General features: G+C 42.1%; 1 protein-coding gene across 2 annotated transcripts; it reads right to left on the bottom strand.

Annotated features, from left to right (window-relative positions):
- Window positions 1-1,177: 1,177 nt before the first annotated feature.
- LOC106610958 (BAG family molecular chaperone regulator 5) lies at window positions 1,178-18,374 on the bottom strand. Of its 2 annotated transcripts, none has more exons than XM_014210686.3 (3): window positions 18,051-18,374; window positions 5,517-6,359; window positions 1,178-5,384 (listed from the first exon to the last, which is right to left on the bottom strand). In XM_014210686.3, the coding sequence occupies exons 1-3, from the start codon at window positions 18,071-18,073 to the stop codon at window positions 4,847-4,849; spliced, it is 1,404 nt and encodes a 467-aa protein (XP_014066161.2). In that variant the 5' UTR covers window positions 18,074-18,374; the 3' UTR covers window positions 1,178-4,846. The 2 variants fall into 2 exon arrangements, with proteins under 2 accessions (XP_014066161.2, XP_014066160.2); XM_014210685.3 differs by lacking the exon at window positions 18,051-18,374 and adding an exon at window positions 14,193-14,537.
- Window positions 18,375-19,468: the final 1,094 nt, after the last annotated feature.

Below are 19,468 nucleotides of genomic sequence, written 5' to 3'. Positions count from 1 at the left end.
TGGCAAGTGGTACCGGAGCACCAAGTCTAGGTCCAAGAGGCTTCTAAACAGCTTCTACCCCCAAGCCATAAGAATAGCTAATCAAATGGCTACCGAGACTATTTGAATTTGATAATCACATTTTTACTCTAACTTATTTAGGCTTGCCATAACAAAGGGGTTGAATACATATTACCTTAATTACCTCGTGCTAGCTGTGCCACTAGAGATCCTGGTTCGAGTCCAGGCTCTGTCGCAGCTGGCCGCGACCGGGTGGCCCTCAATTGGCCTAGCGTCGTCCGGGTTAGAGGAGGGTTTGGCCAGGGATGTTCTTGTCCCATCGCTCTCTAGCAACTCCTGTGATGTGTCGGGCGCAATGCACGCTGACATGGTCGCCAGGTGTACGGTGTTTCCTCCGACACATTGGTGCGGCTGGCTTCTGGGTTAGGCGGGCATTGTGTCAGAAGCAGTGTGATGGGACAAGAAGCAGTGCAGCTTGGCTGGGTTTCGGAGGATGCACGGCTCTCGACCTTCGCCTCTCCCGAGTCAATACGGGAGTTGCAAGGATGAATCAAAACTAACTACCTATTTCATACCATGAAATTGTGGAGAAAAGGGGCAAAAGTAAAACAAAATAAGAATTACCTCGACACCGGTACCCCCTGTATATAGCCCCGCTATTGTTATTTTACTGCTGCTCTTTAATTATTTGTTATTCTTACCTCTTAATTTTTGGGGGGTATTTTCTTAAAACTGCATTGTTGGTTTAAGGCTTGTAAGCATTTCACCTGTTGTATTCGGCGCATGTGACAAATAAAATTAGATTTAGTTAGATTAATAAATAAGTTATTTATTAATATAGTTATTGATTATGATATTTCTTTTTGAATGTTAACAGATTACAGTTACGTTTATACATGGAGTTTTTTTTACCTGTCTACTCATATGATAGTGCTGACATGGGAACGGCACGATCCAGGAATAAAATGGAGAAGAAAAAAATAATCTTTACACAAATAGACACAGGACATCCCCCTCCAAAATAAAGAGGGTAATAAAAAGTCTAACAAACCTATTATTGAAGCATTCACACATCATTTCAACCTCAGTGTGCTTTTGTACACATGCATCTTGTATGAAAAACACAGCAAAGTCTGTCACAATCAACTTAGTCAAAGGAGACTGGAGAAACAGATAGTCAAATTAAAACATTTAATACTGTACCTTAGACACATTCCTGCCATTTGCAAAGTAGGGAAACCAAAATGTTCCACACAGAGTGAGAAACCCAAAATGTGTGCTATATATAAAAATTTAAAATAAAGCAGCTTTGGTACTTAATAAATAAAACATTGTTCTTTGACAAAATTGTACATTCTACCCCTAAAATGTTACATAAACGTGTTGTTTGCTCAACCAACACCGAAGTCATGTTCACATGGATGTAACTGATACATATATAGTTCAAATAGAACACCTCGCACTACTTTCAGATAAGAGCGCTGTTCTATTTTTGCAAGGTTGGGCCCGACGGCTGACACTGATAATGAAGTTGCAGGCAAGGCTACCCCATCACGTTACCATGAGCAACCATGACTGACTCATGTCCGCTACACAGAGAAAGAGGACGAGAATTATAACAGATAGTGTTAGCCTATGATCTGGCCTTCTACTCTTAAAAGGGGTTTGGCTGACAAATGACCCATTCACACGGGTTCCCATCCAACACAACAGACCGCACTGATAGAGCAACAAACAATAATATACTGAAGATACTATAGATATTAGTCAAATTCACCACGATGTACAGTGCATTCGGAAAGTATTCAGAACCCTTCCCCTTTTCAACATTTTGTTATGTTAGACTTATTCTAAAATGTATTAATTATATGTTTTCCTCAATCTAAACACAACAACCATAATGAAAAAGTGAATAGGTTTTTAGACCCTTCGCTATGAGAGTCGAAGTTGAGCTCAGGTGCATCCTGTTTCCATTGATCATCCTTGAGATGTTTCTACAACTTGATTGGAGACCACCTGTGGTAAATTCTATTGATTGGACCTTACTTGGAAAGGCACACACCTGTCTATATAAAGTTCCCACAGTGCAAGTCATAGCAAAACCAAGCCATGAGGTCTAAGGAATTGTCCGTAGAGTTCCGAGACAGGATTGTATCGAGAGACAGATCTGGTGAAGTGTACCAAAAAAATTCTGCAGCATTGAAGGTCCCCATAATTCTTAAATGGAAGATGTTTGGAACCACCAAGATTCTTCCTAGAGCTGGCCGCCTGGCCAAACTGAGCAATCGTGAAAGGGCCTTGGTCAGGGAGGTGACCAAGAACCCAATGGTCACTCTGACAGAGCTCCATAGTTTTCTGTGGAGATGGGAGAACCCTCCAGAAGGACAACCATCTCTGCAGCACTCCAAAAATAATTAGGCAGTTATGGTGGAGTGGCCAGACGGAAGCCACTCAGTAAAAAGGCACACGACAGCCCACTTTTGGAGTTTGCCAAAAGGCACCAAAAAGACTCAGACCATGAGAAACAAGAATCTCTGGTCTGATGAAACCAAGATTGACCTCTTTGGCCTGAAAGCCAAGTGTCACATCTGGAGGAAACCTGGCACCATCCCTACAGTGAAGCATGGTGGTGGCAGCATCATGCTGTGGGGATGTTTTTCAGCGGCAGGGACAAGTCAGGATCGAGGGAAAGATGAACAGAGCAAAGTAGAACGAGACCCTTGATGAAAACCTCCGCAGGACCTTTGCCCCAGTCTAAGGTTCACCTTCCAACAGAACAATGACCCTAAGCACACAGCCAAGACAATGCAGGAGTGGCTTAAGGACACGCCTAAATGTCCTTGAGTGGCCCAGGCAGAGCCCGGATTTGAACCCAATCGAACATCTATGGAGACCTGAAAATAGCTGTGCAGCGACGCTCTCCATCCAAACTGACAGAGCTTGAGAGGATCTGCAGAGAATGGGAGAAACTCCCCAAATACAGGTGTGCCAAGCTTGTAGCATCATACCGAAGAAGATTCGAGGCTGTAATGGCTGCCAAAAGTACTTCAACAAAGTACTGAGTAAAGGGTCTGAATACTTATGTAAATGTGATATTTCAGTTTTATATACATTTGCAAAAACGTCTAAAAACCAGTTTTTGCCTTGTCATTATGGGGTATTGTGTGTAGATTGACGATGAAAGAAAAACTATTTAACCCTTTTTAGAATAAGGCTGTAACATAACAATGTGGAAAAAGTCAAGGTGTCTGAATACTTTCCGAATGCACTGTATATGCCTAGGAAGGAATGAGATTGTGTATGGTTATTGGCAAAGAATGTTACTTCAAATCAACAAAAATTGACAGAATGGAACCTTATTTTGTATTGGTTAGTTTGAGAGAACATTAAGTTTGCTGTGTGAACACCCCTCCATTGCATGAGGGCTGCAGTGAACACAGTGTAATCGAATCAGACGACCCATGAGTGTGAAGCTGGATTTCACTGTTTGTTTGCCATATGTTTTTCTATAGCAGCAGAGGAAGGTTTGAATAACCTCAGTCATTTTGAGAGTGTGTGAGTTCTGTGGGAGCTATCTGAGGACTGTTCAAGCTTTGTTAGTGCATAGGGCTATCTGCCAGACATGCCACGGTCAGTTTATAAAGAGCTGTCAGTTGCAGCGCTGAGAATCAGTAAAAAGTGCACATCTCGGAGCGTAAGTGCTCAGGATGGTGAAAAATATGATGAAAAGAAAGGCACAGAGATTTGGGCTTTTTAACTAATAGCTTCCTAACTCTGCTGCAACTCTGCAGAGGTTTTAGACTGCTCTGTCCACTGTGAACACTGTCACCAGCTATAATAATACACACCACACCAAATCAGTGACACTCTACAGGGCTCTCAGACACATTCCTCTGACAATAGAAAGCCACAGACAAAAATAAAACCTAAACCACCTCCACACTGTTTTTCCCCTTCACTATCCTCGCAAACACACAAGTTACAATCAACATTTAGCGACAAATTACATACAAACAGGGCAATTATCGTGTCCACAAATGTTCATTCTATACAAGGAGGCCTTTAATAACATACCCGCCTATTGACAAATGTTCTCACAGGCCCTTTAACTCTACATCCTCCTTCTCCTCATTATTGTAGGACTGTGGTTAAAGCCGTAAAGAAGCTCTCCTTTTCATTTGTCATCTGAATGGTTGCCAGCAACAGCTGTGTACGTCCAGGGTTAGGGTAGTTTGCCCCAGAAGTGTTGATTAAAGCATTACCAGGAAGAGACACCGAGCAAATGGAAGTGGAGAAGCAACATGAACAGAGTTAGATCTTGTCTCACAGTACTGATGTAAACTCGGTTCATCTCAGTAAAGAAGTATTTGAGACATCATGTACATCGTTTGGCTGAGTAAATTTACAACTGACCTCCAAAATAATCAAGCTAAACATGGATACCATCGAGATGTAATTACTCTAGTCCCACTCCTGCTTTTGAAAAACAGACAAAGTGACTAACTACTCTGACCACCACTATAACAGGCTTCAGTGCTTTTGGCCGCAGGCTTTGCAACCACAACCCAACAACACTGATCAAAACGCACACAAATACAGTAGATTTCAAAAAGATGCACTGTAAACTTTAAAAAGCACATTGTATGTCGGAACACTATCCTCCAAATTCTGTTTCACAAAAATGTTCTTGGGTTGCTCCCCCCCACAAAGAGACGAAAGCGCTGCTGCCGTGCATTCTGGGATTTAGACAATATTTACACACCCAACTCTCTTAGAGCGATGATGCACCAGTTTATATACAGTTCCATAGGGCATCCTACAGCTATGTCCAGTCTTTTCCAGTGGATCAGTATTCCCACTCATCTGTCTTCATGTCCAGAAAGCTGAGGATGTTCTGGGCAAACTTGACTGCTTGCTTGCGGGCCACCTTGGTCATCTCGTCGCCCTGTGGGTCGACCGCATCCAGAGCCAGCAGCTGTTTGGTCAGAAGCTCCTCCAGCAGCATGTAGCTCTTGTCGGCCTGCTTGCCATTGAAGCAGAGTACCTGGGCCTGGAGGTCTGACAGGCTGCCCAGGACTAGCCACACAGCCCTGTGTTGTGAGGGCTCGTTGGGGCTGGGCTGGCGGCAGATCAGGGCCTCACGGAGGTCCAGGAAGGTGATGACAGCCTGGACCTCCAGCACGGCACGCCGCCGGGCTTCACGGATACAGGGGTTACGGGCTGTGTCTACCTGGTCCAGATGTGTGAGGAGACTCTGGAGCTCAGGCTTAGGCCTGAAGAGGTCGCCCACCCCACAGTGTCGCAGGACTTCCCCCTGCAGCTGGCCCACCCGACCACGCACCGCCTCAATCTGACGGATAGAGTCATTTTGCCCCAAGTCATACCTGAGGAAAAATATATACAACACAATCACATTTTTGAGCCAAGTTGTATCTGAAAGCATGTACACACGCATACTGTATTTCCCTTCTGTATTATTACTCCAGAGCGTTTGTAATTCTAGTAAAGCTGAGTACCTGCGCGTATCGTCTCCCTCTCCCTCCAGGTCCAGGTGTTTGAGCAGGCTGTTGATCTCCTCCACCACCTGTTTGCGGTAGTTTCTAACCGCTGCATTCCCCGACACATCCAGGGCATCCAGCTCCACTAGGAGCTCAGTGAGCACGCGGGAGAGGTGGGCACAGCTATCCCTCCCACTCAGCCCCATCAGCAGTGCCACCAGCTGGCTGCGCGCCCCACTCACATGCACCATCACCTGGTTGATCCTCTGCACGGCCACGTGCGTGTCTTCCGACAGGGGAAGGGTCTGCTGGCGCGTGCGACCCTCGATTATGTCTTGCACAGCACACAGTCGTGTCAGGGCCCGGTAGCGAGCCTTGCGGAGGGGCACCCTCCCTCCTGTCTTCACCTGGGTGAGCCTCAGTATCAGCTCCTGCACGGCGTCCACCAGCTCATCACTGATCTCTGCTGTGCCCCCGGCCCGCTGAGGCTCCACCACACCCTGCTCCACCAGCCTCTGGGCATCCCTGCTCAGCTCCTCGATGGCCAGGCGGGACGGGTGGGTGGCGTTCTCCTCCAGGTAGCGCAACAGCCCCTCTACTTCCTGGGCTGCTCTCTTGCGTGCCCCCTGTAGGTCTGCCCTGCCCTCCGTATCCACCTGGTCCACTTCCAGGAGCAGCTGGGTCAGCTCGCGCTCCAGCCGCCGGTACTCCCGCTCGTTCTTTAGCCCGCTGAAGGTGCACACTTGAGGGCCCAGAGACTGAACCTCCCGCTGGACCTCATAGAGCCTATTCATGGCTGGGTGCTGCTGCTGGCTGCCATGGTCCATCCTCTTCCCACCATCAAAGGGCTTCCCAAACAGGCTGCAAATAAGGCACAGCACAAATACATTAACAAAAGTTCTAAGCTAAAACACATTGATCTACAGTATGATTGGCTCAAACACATTAAGGAAAGAAATTATACAAATGACCTTTTAACAAAGCACACCTGTTAACCTCTTAGGGCTAGGGGGCAGTATTTACACGGCCGGATAAAAAAACGTACCCGATTTAATCTGGTTACTACTCCTACCCAGTAACTAGAATATGCATATACTTATTAGATATGGATAGAGAACACCCTAAAGTTTCTAAAACTGTTTGAATGGTGTCTGTGAGTATAACAGAACTCATATGGCAGCTAAAAACCTGAGAGATTCCTTTACAGGAAGTGGCCTGTCGGACCATTTATTGGCTTTCTTTGACTTCTCTTTCCAAAACAAAGGATCTCTGCGGTAACGTGACACTTCCCACGGCTCCCATAGGCTCTCAGAGCCCGGGAAAAAGCTGAATGTCGTCATTCCAGCCCCAGGCTGAAACACATTATCGCCTTTGTCAAGTGGCCGATCAGGGGACAGTGGGCTTAGGCGTGTGCACTGGTCGCCCCCGTCTTTCTTTTTTTCCCTCTATTTACCGAAACGCAGATTCCCGGTCGGAATATTATCGCTTTTTTACGAGATAAATTGCATAAAAATTGATTTTAAACAGTGGTTGACATGCTTCGAAGTACGGTAATGGAATATTTTGAATTTTTTTGTCACGAAATGCGCCATGCTCGTAACCCTGATTTACCATTTCGGATAGTTTCTTGAACGCACGAACAAAACGCCGCTGTTTGGATATAACGATGGATTATTTGGGACCAAACCAACATTTGTTATTGAAGTAGAAGTCCTGGGAGTGCATTCTGACAAAGAACAGCAAAGGTAATAACATTTTTGTTATAGTAAATCTGATTTTGGTGAAGGCTAAACTTGCTGGGTGTCTAAATAGCTAGCCCGTGATGGCTGGGCTATGTACTTAGAATATTGCAAAATGTGCTTTCACCAAAAAGCTATTTTAAAAATCGGACATATCGAGTGCATAGAGGAGTTCTGTATCTATAATTCTTAAAATAATTGTTTTGCTTTTTGTGAACGTTTATCGTGAGTAATTTAGTAAATTGTTAGTAAATTCCCCGGAAGTTTGCGGGGGGTATGCTAGTTCTGAACGTCACATGCTAATGTAAAAAGCTGGTTTTTGATATAAATATGAACTTGATTGAACAAAGCATGCATGTATTGTATAACATAATGTCCTAGGGTTGTCATCTGATGAAGATCATCAAAGGTTAGTGCTACATTTAGCTGTGGTTTGGGTTTATGTGACATTATATGCTAGCTTGAAAAATGGGTGTCTGATTATTTCTGGCTGGGTACTCTGCTGACATAATCTAATGTTTTGCTTTCGTTGTAAAGCCTTTTTGAAATCGGACAGTGTGGTTAGATAAAGGAGAGTCTTGTCTTGTAAAATAGTCATATGTTTGAGAAATTGAAGTAATAGCATTTCTAAGGTATTTGAATATCGCGCCACGGGATTAGACTGGCTGTTGCGTAGTTGGGACGATTTGGTGCCACCTACCCTAGAGAGGTTAATTGAAATGCATTCCAGGTGGCTACCTCATGAAACTGGTTGAGAGAATACCAAGAGTGTGCAAAGCTGTCATCAAGGCAAAGGGTGGCTGCTTTGAAGAATCTCAAATATATTTTAACTTTTTTGGTTACTACATGATTCCATACGTGTTATTTCACAGGTTTTGATGTCTTCACTATTATTCTACAAGGTGGAAAATAGTAAAAATAAAGAAAAACCCTTGAATGAGTAGGTGTCCAAACTTTTCACTGGTACTGTGTGTGTGTGTGAATATATATATAATATATATATATATATATATAATAAAATTGTTCAACCTTAAAATAGGAAAACATTAAGAAGAAAAACAAAGCTCCAGTATGAGGCTTGTCCAATTCCATATGTTAGGCCAGGTGTCCTTGTTTCCATGATGTAATGTTGACCTAAGGCAGTGGCGGTCGGTGCAGTTTAAGATGAGGGAGGACAATATTTTTATGAGCATGACTGTCATTCATATTCCATTCACCCAGCGCAATGTAACATGGCTAGGTTTAGGCTACTACATGATACTAGAATTGTCCCTACACCCATCATGAGGTTGCTACAACCTAGCCGATGATTGAAAGTGACACATTCAATACCGATTTGCACACTTGCCTGCATCTAGCTAATCTAGGGTGTAATCATTAGTCCAACAGTTGCAAACGAGAGTTTCTATTGGACAAACTCAGGTATGTTTATCCTCGTTTCGTTTGTTTCCGTTTAACTCGTTGAAGATAGGGGGCAGTATTTTCACGGCCGGATGAAAAAACGTACCCAAATTAAACTGGTTACTACTCTTGCCCAGAAACTACAATATGCATATTATTAGTAGATTTGGATAGAAAACTCTGAAGTTTCTAAAACTGTTTGAATGGTGTCTGTGAGTATAACAGAACTCATATGGCAGGCAAAAACCTGAGAAAATTCAACCAGGAAGTGGAGGATCTGAGAATTGTAGTTCTTTCTAGTCCCTTTCGAAACTACAGTGTCTGTGGGGGTCACGTTGCACTTCCTAAGGCTTCCATTGGCTGTCAAAAGCCTTCAGAAAGTTGTTTCATCTGTCTCCTGTTACTGGGCAGATGATAGGAGCTCAGTCACTGAGTGGACTGCCTGGTGACAAAGGGATTGGATATACGCGGTCCCGTGAGCAAGCTGTTCTTTTTCTCCTTGAATGAATACGCTATTGTCCGGTTGGAATATTATCACAATTTTACGTTAAAAATACAATAAAGATTGATTTTAAACAACATTTGACATGCTTCTAAGTACGGTAATGGAACATTTTGATGTTTTGTGTCTCGAATTACGCTCGCACATCATGCCTTTGTATAGTGACCTGAACGCACGAACAAAACGGAGGTATTTGGACATAAATATGGATTATTTCGAACAAAAACAACATTTCTTGTGGAAGTAGCAGTCCTGGGAGTGCATTCTGACGAAGATCAGCAAAGGTAAGAGAATATTTATAATACTAATTCTGAGTTTAGGTGACCCCGATCTTGGCGGGTGTCAGTATAGCTTGCTGTGATGGCGAGCTATGTACTCAGAATATTGAAAAATGTTCCATTACGTAATTCGAGACACAAAACATCAAAATGTTCCATTACCGTACTTAGAAGCATGTCAAACGCTGTTTAAAATCAATCTTTATAGTATTTTTAACGTAAAATTGCGATAATATTCCAACCGGACAATAGCATATTCATTCAAGAAGAAAAAGAAGGAGGAGAGCGCTCGCGGGACCGAGCATATCCAATCCCTTTGTTGCCAGGCAGACCACTCAGTAACTGAGCTCCTATTATCTGCCCAGTGACAGGAAAATTCTCAAACCACTTTCTGAAGGCTTTAGACGGCCAATGGAAGCCTTAGGAAGTGCAACGTCACCCCACAGACACTGTAGCTTCGATAGAGAATCAAAAGAACAACTACAATTCTCCACTTCCTGCTTGGAATTTTCTCAGGTTTTTGCCTGCCATATGAGTTCTGTTAGACACCATTCAAACAGTTTTAGAAACTTCAGAGTGTTTTCTATTCAAATCCACTAATAATATGCATATTCTAGTTTCTGGGCCAGAGTAGTAACCTGTTTAAATTGGGTACGTTTTTCATCCGGCCGTGAAAATACTGCCCCCTAGCCCCTAGAGGTTAAAGGAAAAAGCTTCTTCCAGTTCGTGGTGAGTAATTGCTGTTCTGATGTCCTGAAGTGATTTTCGGTCATAAGAGATGGTAGCAGAAACATTATGTACAAAATAAGTTAAACACACACAAAAATTAAAAATAAAATAAATATATATATATATATATATATATATATATATAGCAGTTGGTTAGGAGCATGTAAAACGTCAGCCATCCTCTTCGGCGTCATCTTATCATCCGCAGTTACATCGGCGGGCCCCAGTGGCAATGAACTAATAAAACCAAAAGCTTACCTTGACTTGGAAGAGTTCCAGTGTTGGATAGCCATAACTAGCTAGCTAACATAGCATCCCTCTCTGTTTGAGCCTGGTGTTTGAGTAGGCTTAACTAGCAAGCTGCTGGCTAAGTGAAAAAAAAATACAACTAAATATCTCTCTTGCTTCTCCTTCATTTTTGAAGAAATTAACTTCTTCAAAACTGTTCAACTATGCACTGCAGTGCTAGCTGGCTGTAGCTTATGCTTTCAGTACCAGATTCATTCTCAGATCCTTTGATTAGGTGGACAACATTTGAATATTTAATTATAGTTTTATCTAAAAAGGATAACTAATGTTTCACTATTTTGTAAAATATTTTTTATATTTTACAAAATAAAAACAAGCTTGAACAAGCAGCCTTTGTCCACTCATTTCCTCAAATGAACAATGAGCTACTGGAAGTTAAGTGTACAATCCTAATTTGTTAGTGACCGCTTAACCAACAAGAACCAGGCAGGCATGACCTAAAAACAGGCAATACATTAATTCAACTTTCAATGATAACACTAGCATGACAATCATTCAACTCATTACTGAACGTAGGCTATAGATCTAGGCTCAGTGCCGGCTACTATTTCAGCTGTCCAATGAACACCACTGAACTAAGTCTAGTTACTTCAACGACAATAAAGCTGTCTTAACACCCCAGGTCAGAAATAACCATAATCGAGTTACATTCTTCAGAGAATGTCTGACCTGACAAAAGAAAGGGCACCCCACAGAATTAATTCCCTCACTCAAAGATGACTGTTGGCATAATTGTATCAAATAGTCAACATCACTACTTACAAAAACTCCAGAGGGAATGAATAATATCAAGCTGGCTCCGGTAAGAGAACACACCAGTAGCCTAAATTCTGTGCAATCGGCATCCAGGCTCCAGACACAGCAGATTGGGAGGCTGTCAAATTATTTACTGCTGCTGTTCCACAGTGATGTGTCTGTGATGTCACAATATACAGGGCATTCTTCTCATTCTTAAAGAGAGTTTGTAAATTCACTCGGTCTATCTACTCCGATTTTAGAGCACTCTCGTCTGAGTGTGCCAGAGCTCAGAATAACTGATTAAATTTACGAACGAGCAACACCCGTTGAATATGCCCGGGGTCAGTAAACGGCAGCAATTTTTTTAATTAAGTGGTTGCCAGTAGCACAGTTATAGTCACCAACGCTCTAGACAACATGAAAACCGCCTAACCTCTGCTGGGGCGAGTAACATGGTCAGAGTGAGGTGTTCTCATTTGTGTCTGAAAGTAGCTAGCAAGTTAGCTTGGGTGCTTGACTGCCGTTGTGAGGTCAGAACGCTCGGATCAACCCTACTCTTCAGCCAGAGCGTCCAGTGTGTGCTCTGAATGGTCCGAGAACAAAACACTCTGAATTTACAAATGGACAATCTGAACTCTGGCACTCCAGAGTGAATATATGAATGCACCCAGTGTGTAACTGTTATGACTGTATGTTGGGGGTTTTCCAAAGGGGATTATGGTGAGAAAGAGTACCGATTGAGCAGTCATTATGGGGTTACTAGGGTCCATTTAAACCATAGTCAGACAGAAATGTTTTCTTTCGGACTATTGGTAACATTGCAATACCATTCAGATAATAAACCCAAATCAGAAGCCTAAAACACTGTCGGTGTGACAGTTTATAGCAGGGGTGGGCAAAAAAAATGTTTACTCAATTTGCAGAGGCCTCCCGAGAGTCACTACAGACCCGGGTTCGATCCCAGGCTGTGTCACAGCTGGCCGTGACTGGGAGACCCATGAGGCGGCGCACAATTGGCCCAGCATCGTCCGGGTTAGGAGAGGGTTTGGCAGGCAGAGATTTCCTTGTCCCATCGCGCCCTAGCAACTCCTGTGGCGGGCCAGGCACAATGCACGCTGACACGGTCGTCAGGTGTACGGTGTTTCCTCCGACACATTGGTGCTGCTGGCTTCCGGGTTAAGTGGGCATTGTGTCAAGAAGCAGTGCAGCTTGGCTGGGTCGTGTTTCGGATGACGCACGGCTCTCGAACTTCGCCTCTCCCGAGTCCATACAGGAGTTGCAGCGATGGGACAAGACTGTAACTACCAATTGAATACTACGAAATTGAGGAGAAAAAAGGGGTGTAAAAAAAGAATAAGTGCCTGGCGGGCCGTACTTTGCACCCCCATTGGTCTATAGCCTAAACCTATCTTTAGTGTTGCCTCAGGAGAGCCATTGGAAAAAGTTGAGACAATTTAGGCCTAGGGTTTATAGTATTACCCTATTCACACACATTTGTCAGAAAGGACAATAAGTAGCCTGCAACTGAGGGTTAACAGAAAAATTAAAGACAACATGCCTCATGGGAGAGAATCAGACACTTAGCCACTAGGTTACTTGTCTTTTGAATTAAAGGCCAATTGCAGTCAAAATTCAGTTTTTCATGTGTTTTATGTCATATTGTACAACAAGTAATGAAACTAACTCTGTAAAAGTGTGAAACTATTTGATCAGTGTTATTCCTGATAGTTGCTGGTTGAAAAACAATCTACACAGGACCTTCAAATCAGCCTGTTTGCATGGGTGGGAGTCTCGGCTTTTCTGGTGACAGGCAATTTTTGTACATTTTTAAAATGACAAAATAAAACAGTAAGATACTTAATTGTTAACCAGAAAGGGAGATGTGACATTGTGATATGACATTGATATAAAAACAGCTGCATTGGGCAATAACAAAGAGGTTTCCAAACCTCTGCCATAACCGCTAGTTTTTATTTTTCCTCATCCCCACTCAGACCACTCCCAGTCAGTCCAAGATAAATTCTTGATTGAGAAACAGTTTTTGCTCAAAAGCTACTTTTGCCATTTTAATGGAAATCCATTACAATGAGGAACTTAATTGTTACCCAGAAATAGCTACATTGGGCCTTTAATATAAATCAGACACAGTAGTTAGAAAGACCATCTCAGACAATACTGTGTTGCTATTGTACTTCTATCTAAAAGAATGGTGATGACCATGGGCCGAATCCACTCAATTGACAAGTAGACTTTCATAACACAATCCTATTGGCAGGAGTGCATGACTACACATTACACAACTACCAAAAACATTGTTTATGCTTGGTGTTGAATAAAACTGCCTACATTTAATTTTGATGTCAGTTTAGGATGAGCAAGGAGCCTAAATAAAACTAAAATGGCTAGTCAAGCCTCCCAGATGTGTAGGGAGGAGACAGACATTGTTATGGCATCCTGGTTTTGGAGAGGGCTCCAATCCAGGATGCTACCAACGAATGCCCCTTTTCTGGACACAATGGGGCAAGGCTACCTGTGAGGCCAACAGCTTACAAATAACAAATTGCCTGACAGAGAACCCGACCCGAAAGAACACATCAAAATTGAAGTGTCCTTAGGGCTACCAACTTGACTTATACGTTTACGTAGTGTATTTATGTATTGATACCTGTAGTCTAGAATTGATTAACATAGTGTACGGTGATGCTCCATGTCTGACAGACCCCATTCTCCAAAAAGCGTTCTAGAACAGTCCCTCTTCAAACGCGCAGCATCCCACTGAGCAAAGAAATACTGTTCATACATAATAGTTCTACATACCTACAAAGGGCTTTAAGCATTGTCATTGTAAGCAGACACTCTAATCATTTAGGCTTGCAGTGCTGCCACTATCTCTCAAACAAAACGCATTTTCAATCTGCCAGTTGCTAGGTTCCTGTTTCAATGTAACAAACGCCAGCAATGTCTCACTACCTTCCCAGCTGCGCATGAAATGTCTCACCTTTTCAAAGCGCCAAAGACATTTGCGCACATTTCTAAAGATGTCCGTTTCCATCAGCTAACCAACTATGATCATACGCGCTGTAGTGTGTAATCCAAATGAATATTGTTTGTCTTTATGTAGCTATGCCGGCTATTTCGTTTTCAATGGCTGATTCACCTCGGTACAGTACTGTCGTACAGCATTAAGCACTGCGTGCCGTGTCGCCCCTCCCAAGCACCTATTCAGAGGGTTTGTTCACGCGCGTCATAAACTAGTCTTCAGTGAACTGTAACTGTAAAACGGGATCGTGGTCATATTTTAGTACAATACGTTGTAACTTGTAATCAATATTAAACACAATTACATTCTATTTACATGGGCTATGTCAAGCATTTGGCATCTCTACCATTGAACTACAAAAGAAGATCTCTACTTGGCACCTGGCAGCAAGTTGAGACCAACTGGTGCTGCTGGAATACCACTATGACAAAGATTCAGTTTTCACAACTGTGTCATGCATTGCCAACTTCCATAACCATGAAGAGTATTTTAGAGATAAGCCTGCCTATACACAAAATTGATTAGTTCAGGGGCTTAAACTCATGAGAATATAACAATACATAATATTCAGACAGAAGTGTATAGCCCTAGAACAGACAAAAATAATTTAGTGATGGTCAGCCATGACATGTACAATCTGTAAATTTGGCCATGATTCATAACCAACAACTGGCAACGGTGTGGAGCACATTGTGGGGACTGTGGAGGATGGTTGGCCACTGAATAAACCGATAACCTGGGTCCCCTTATGCAGGGGTCACTTTAGAGTTTAGAAATCTGCATTTTCAAAATGTAGACCATCAAAATATTTGCATTTTAAACCCTTTCACTTGCGTTTCATATCGAAAGTCCGTTGTTTTGCTTCAAGAGTGATCAGGCGCATGCAACTATAGTATTCCTTCACAGAAAATGCATTAGTGCAGTGGTCACCAACCTTTTCTAAGTCAAGATCACTGAGTCAAAATGCAAGCCGACATCTACCGCTAAGATTTTTTTTAACATTACTTTAAAAAACGTAAGCCTATGCAACATTATCCTATTAAAAACAGTACTGTACCAATGTGGTTCGTGCAGTAGGCTATAGGCCCAATACATTAGACGCATATTGGCTTTACATGAATTGCACTCCCATTTAAAATAATATATATATATTCATTCAATTTCTAAATTTGAGGTTGGCTCTATGATTTCACCAGTAATAGATCAGTTGTTGTATTACTTGTGAGGCACAGCTGAGTGAGAATACATTTAAATAATTTGCTTTTTATTGTATTGGGCTGATGGTGCTTGCATCTGATGGTCAGTCTCAGTGGAGGGCAGCAGACTCAGGGTTCGCCTCTAAATGTCCCTCCACTCTCCCCTTCTTTCACTGACATTGTCCCTTTTTGGTCAATCTCTTCCAGCTGATAGCTTAACAAGTCGCACCGCATTATTTCTGCCTCATGCACAAATTCATGTTCTCACTCCTGTGAACAGAGAAAGTGAAATATTCCTAGATAAAAAAAAGACTCAAACCGCTAATAATAACAGTGCACGCCTATCGATACACTTTCCTACTCATTAATTATAGCTGCTGTGCGGGTTGTAGCGCAAGTGGAAGTAAGAAAATGCAAATTTTATGGCTTATAAGTGTTGACAGTGATGAGTTAAAAACATGTCATAATTTCAAAAAAGTTTTGAAATCTCACAGTATCAACTTTACTTTAGCTTTATTTTACGCCTGTTACATTACTGCAGACTTGGTAATCTGCAGGTTCGTCTCAAACTAGATTTAACATAGTAATTAGTATATGTTATGTTTGGTATGGTTACATAAAACAGGTTTCGAGTTCCAATCTCATCACGGACAACTTTAGCATTTTAGCAACGCTTCAACTCCTTTACATGTTAGCTAACCCTTCCCCTAAAGCCCTTTAACCTAACTACTAACCATAACCCTAGTCCTATTATTTTTTATTTAGCCATAACCCCTAGCCTAGCTAATGTTAGCCAGCAAGCTAATGTTAGCTACCTAGCTAGAATTCGTAACATATACTGTATGTTTTGCAAATTCGTAACACATTGTACATTTTGAAAATTCGGAACATGCAATACGAAGTGTAATTCATAACACACGAAACGGGTGATGGACATCCACAAATTAATACAAACCAAACGAAACACAGAATAATAATATGAAACGCTCTGAGACCAGAATAATACGAAATCCTCAAACCATCCGATTGGCCAGCGGTAGACCTATAGTGCATTTGATTTGTTCTCCAGGAAGGCAGTGTTTGTGCATTCAGACACATGAAATGGTTCAAAATGGGAACAATTCACCTACCAACAGCGCGAGAGGAATAAAGTAAAATAGGAACGCAAGAATAACGTTATCCTTAAGTTTTTTACAGAAATGTTTGGCGATAAACTAGAAATGCCTTGGCGATCGACCGATTGGTGACCACTGCATGAGTGCAACACATTCGTCAGAAAATAACTTAATTTTCATCAGATGACAACAGAAGGGCAACGCTATTTGGTTAGCAGCCACACAAGTAAATGAGCTTAGCCTACAATGAAAAAGCAATATTTTTTGTAAAGAAGATACATGGCCATCATATTTCTAATGTTTATCATAAAGTATGTAGCCAGCTACATTTTCTAATGTTTAGCTTAAGTTAATCTTGCATTTTACAGGAGAAAAGCAGCTACACATCTCCTTTGTGAATTATCATTCGAGTGGAGAAATGCAACTGAAGCACAAAATTAGTCTGATGCCGAGCATAAATTACAAGAAACATTTTAGATTTGCGTTTACAAAACACAGAAAAATATCTTACTATTTTCTTTGCCTGAAAAACAAAATTTTGCATTAACGAGACCCACGTTATGGTGTGCAATTTCATATTTCGCCAATATTTGTAACATTGTGAACCTGGATAGGTCCCGGGTGTCTTCTACGTTGGCTGGCTACTGAATGTGAGATGGTGTGACCCTGGCCAATGGTCATATTTGTAAACACTATGACCAGTGGTACAGTGGAGGGTAAATGCACCACGATCAGCTTAAGCCACCTATTTTTCTGTAACTACATCACTAACTGTGACTTTATAGCTAGCCCCTATCTCAAAGGATCATCTACAGGCCTAGTAGACCTCAATCTGAGGCACCTGGGGGGGGGGGGGGGGGGGGGGGGGGTTCTTTCCCCCCTTAGAACAGCTCATAATCATGGGTCGTGTTCAGTAGTACAACACAGCCAACTAGATTTTCTTATTGGACAAATTCATGCAGTTGTGAGCAATAAGTCACCCCGCTTTCATATTGCTGAGTCTACATTTAAAAGACACAGGGCCCCATTCGAATTCCTTTAAAAAGTGCACTTTTCCTTCCTCAGTAATCACTGATGCCATGATTGGACACTGGTGAAAGCAAGGGCTCCACCAGATGGCTTTCAATTGCCCAGTCATTTCGAAATTCGAATCAGTAAATGAAGGGGGAAGGAAATACTACTTTTTGTAGAGTTCCAACGGGACCCCAGTTGTTGGAGGACAATGAAGCCTCTTTGGGCCAGGGGCACTGCTGGTCAACAAGGGATTCCCAGTCACTGGTCCCCTGACTGACACCATAATGTCAGCCGAAGTGCAATAAATCCACATATATTGATGAAATCATCAATGTAGCGTCAAAAAAAATAATTGTATTTTATGTACAAGCTAAATGTAGGCTAGCTAACGTCATAGAAATCCAAACGGTGCTCGGTAAATACATTTGATAATAAATACACATAATAAACTGTACGGAATATATGATAAGCTTACATGCCCGTATTCTTACCTGCATAACCAACGTACAGCCATAGTATTGAAGAGATGGATACAATACTAAACATTACAACCCACAACCACAAACTGAGGTGTAGATAGCTACTAGCTGGCTAGCAAGACATTTTCACAAGGGGGTTGGAATGCCCCCGGCGTGACAGGCTGGCCAAGCGGGATCATAATGACCACATTTTTTATTATGAAAAGGCTTGTTAGGCGTTTAATTCGATACACATGCGGACAATGCAAACGGATACTATTACATAGGGCTGCCGCAGACAAAGGGTTCTGTTACAGAATTTGACAAAGTAATCCGAGAGCAATGCTGAATCGGTGTTATACGTTGGTCGTCCAACCTAATTTCAATACAGGAAGTACGTGGACCGTCCTCAGTCAGGTGGAAGTTGGTCACACCTATAGCTCAGTGACTAACACTAACTTCGAGTCGGATAGTCGGAGCTCCAGACAAATGCCCGAGTTTCCGCCTTGAATTTGGACTTGGATGAACATTCAAAACGATTTTTCCCAGTCGGAGCTCGTTTTTTCCTTCTTTTTCCCAGTTGTCTTGAAAGCACTGAAGTCATAGATTTCCGAGTTCCCAGTTGTTTTGAACGCGTTCTAACGCCAACTATGAAACAAGGGATGATACCAGTGGAGGCTGCTGAGGGGAGGATGGCTCATAATAATGGTCGGAATGGAGTTAATGGAATGGTAGCAAACATACCATTCCATTCACTCCATTCTGGCAATAATACTCCGTTCCAGCAATTATTATGAGCTGTCCTCCCCTCAGCAGCATGTACTTGTTGATACCTAACTCTTAAACCTAAACCCGGTAAAGACAAGATATACACAATATAGACAATCTGCGCCCTGAGACATTACTTTATGTAGATTGCAATGTGTTTACCCATGTGATTGCTAACAGAATGAAAGAGGGCATGCCACATATAATAAGTAACACTCATCTGGATTCCTTGAAGACAGGTCTATACATAACAACATTATGCTTGTCCTGGACCTATTATTACAGACATGATTGATGATGTTTTTTTGGTTTTGGTGAAAAATGTGTAAAGGTGATTGGAGTATTACATGATAGTATAAATAGATTTAAAGTGAAGAGAGGAATTTGTGTTGCAGCTCACCATTAATGTTAATGAATTCCTTATTAAGGCTAGTCCGAACATCCAACCTTTAAATGTCTATTACTCAAGAACAGAGCACAGATTCCAGCAGTACTAAACATTATTATTATATTTAAAAAAATAAGCTTCTGGTTTACATTTAAATATGACACATTTTAATGAATGGCTATTCATGATTACCCTCTGATTACTGTTCATAACGTAACAGTTAAAGGTTAAGTAACATATTTATGTATTGTAATAACAATATTAAGTTTATGGGAAAGTATTTAAAGTTTACAGG

The sequence above is a fragment of the Salmo salar genome, chromosome 09 (assembly GCF_965601325.2).
Source record: "Salmo salar chromosome 09, fSalSal1, whole genome shotgun sequence".
Lineage (NCBI taxonomy): Eukaryota > Metazoa > Chordata > Actinopteri > Salmoniformes > Salmonidae > Salmo > Salmo salar.
This window is presented reverse-complemented; position numbering and strand designations above follow the sequence as displayed.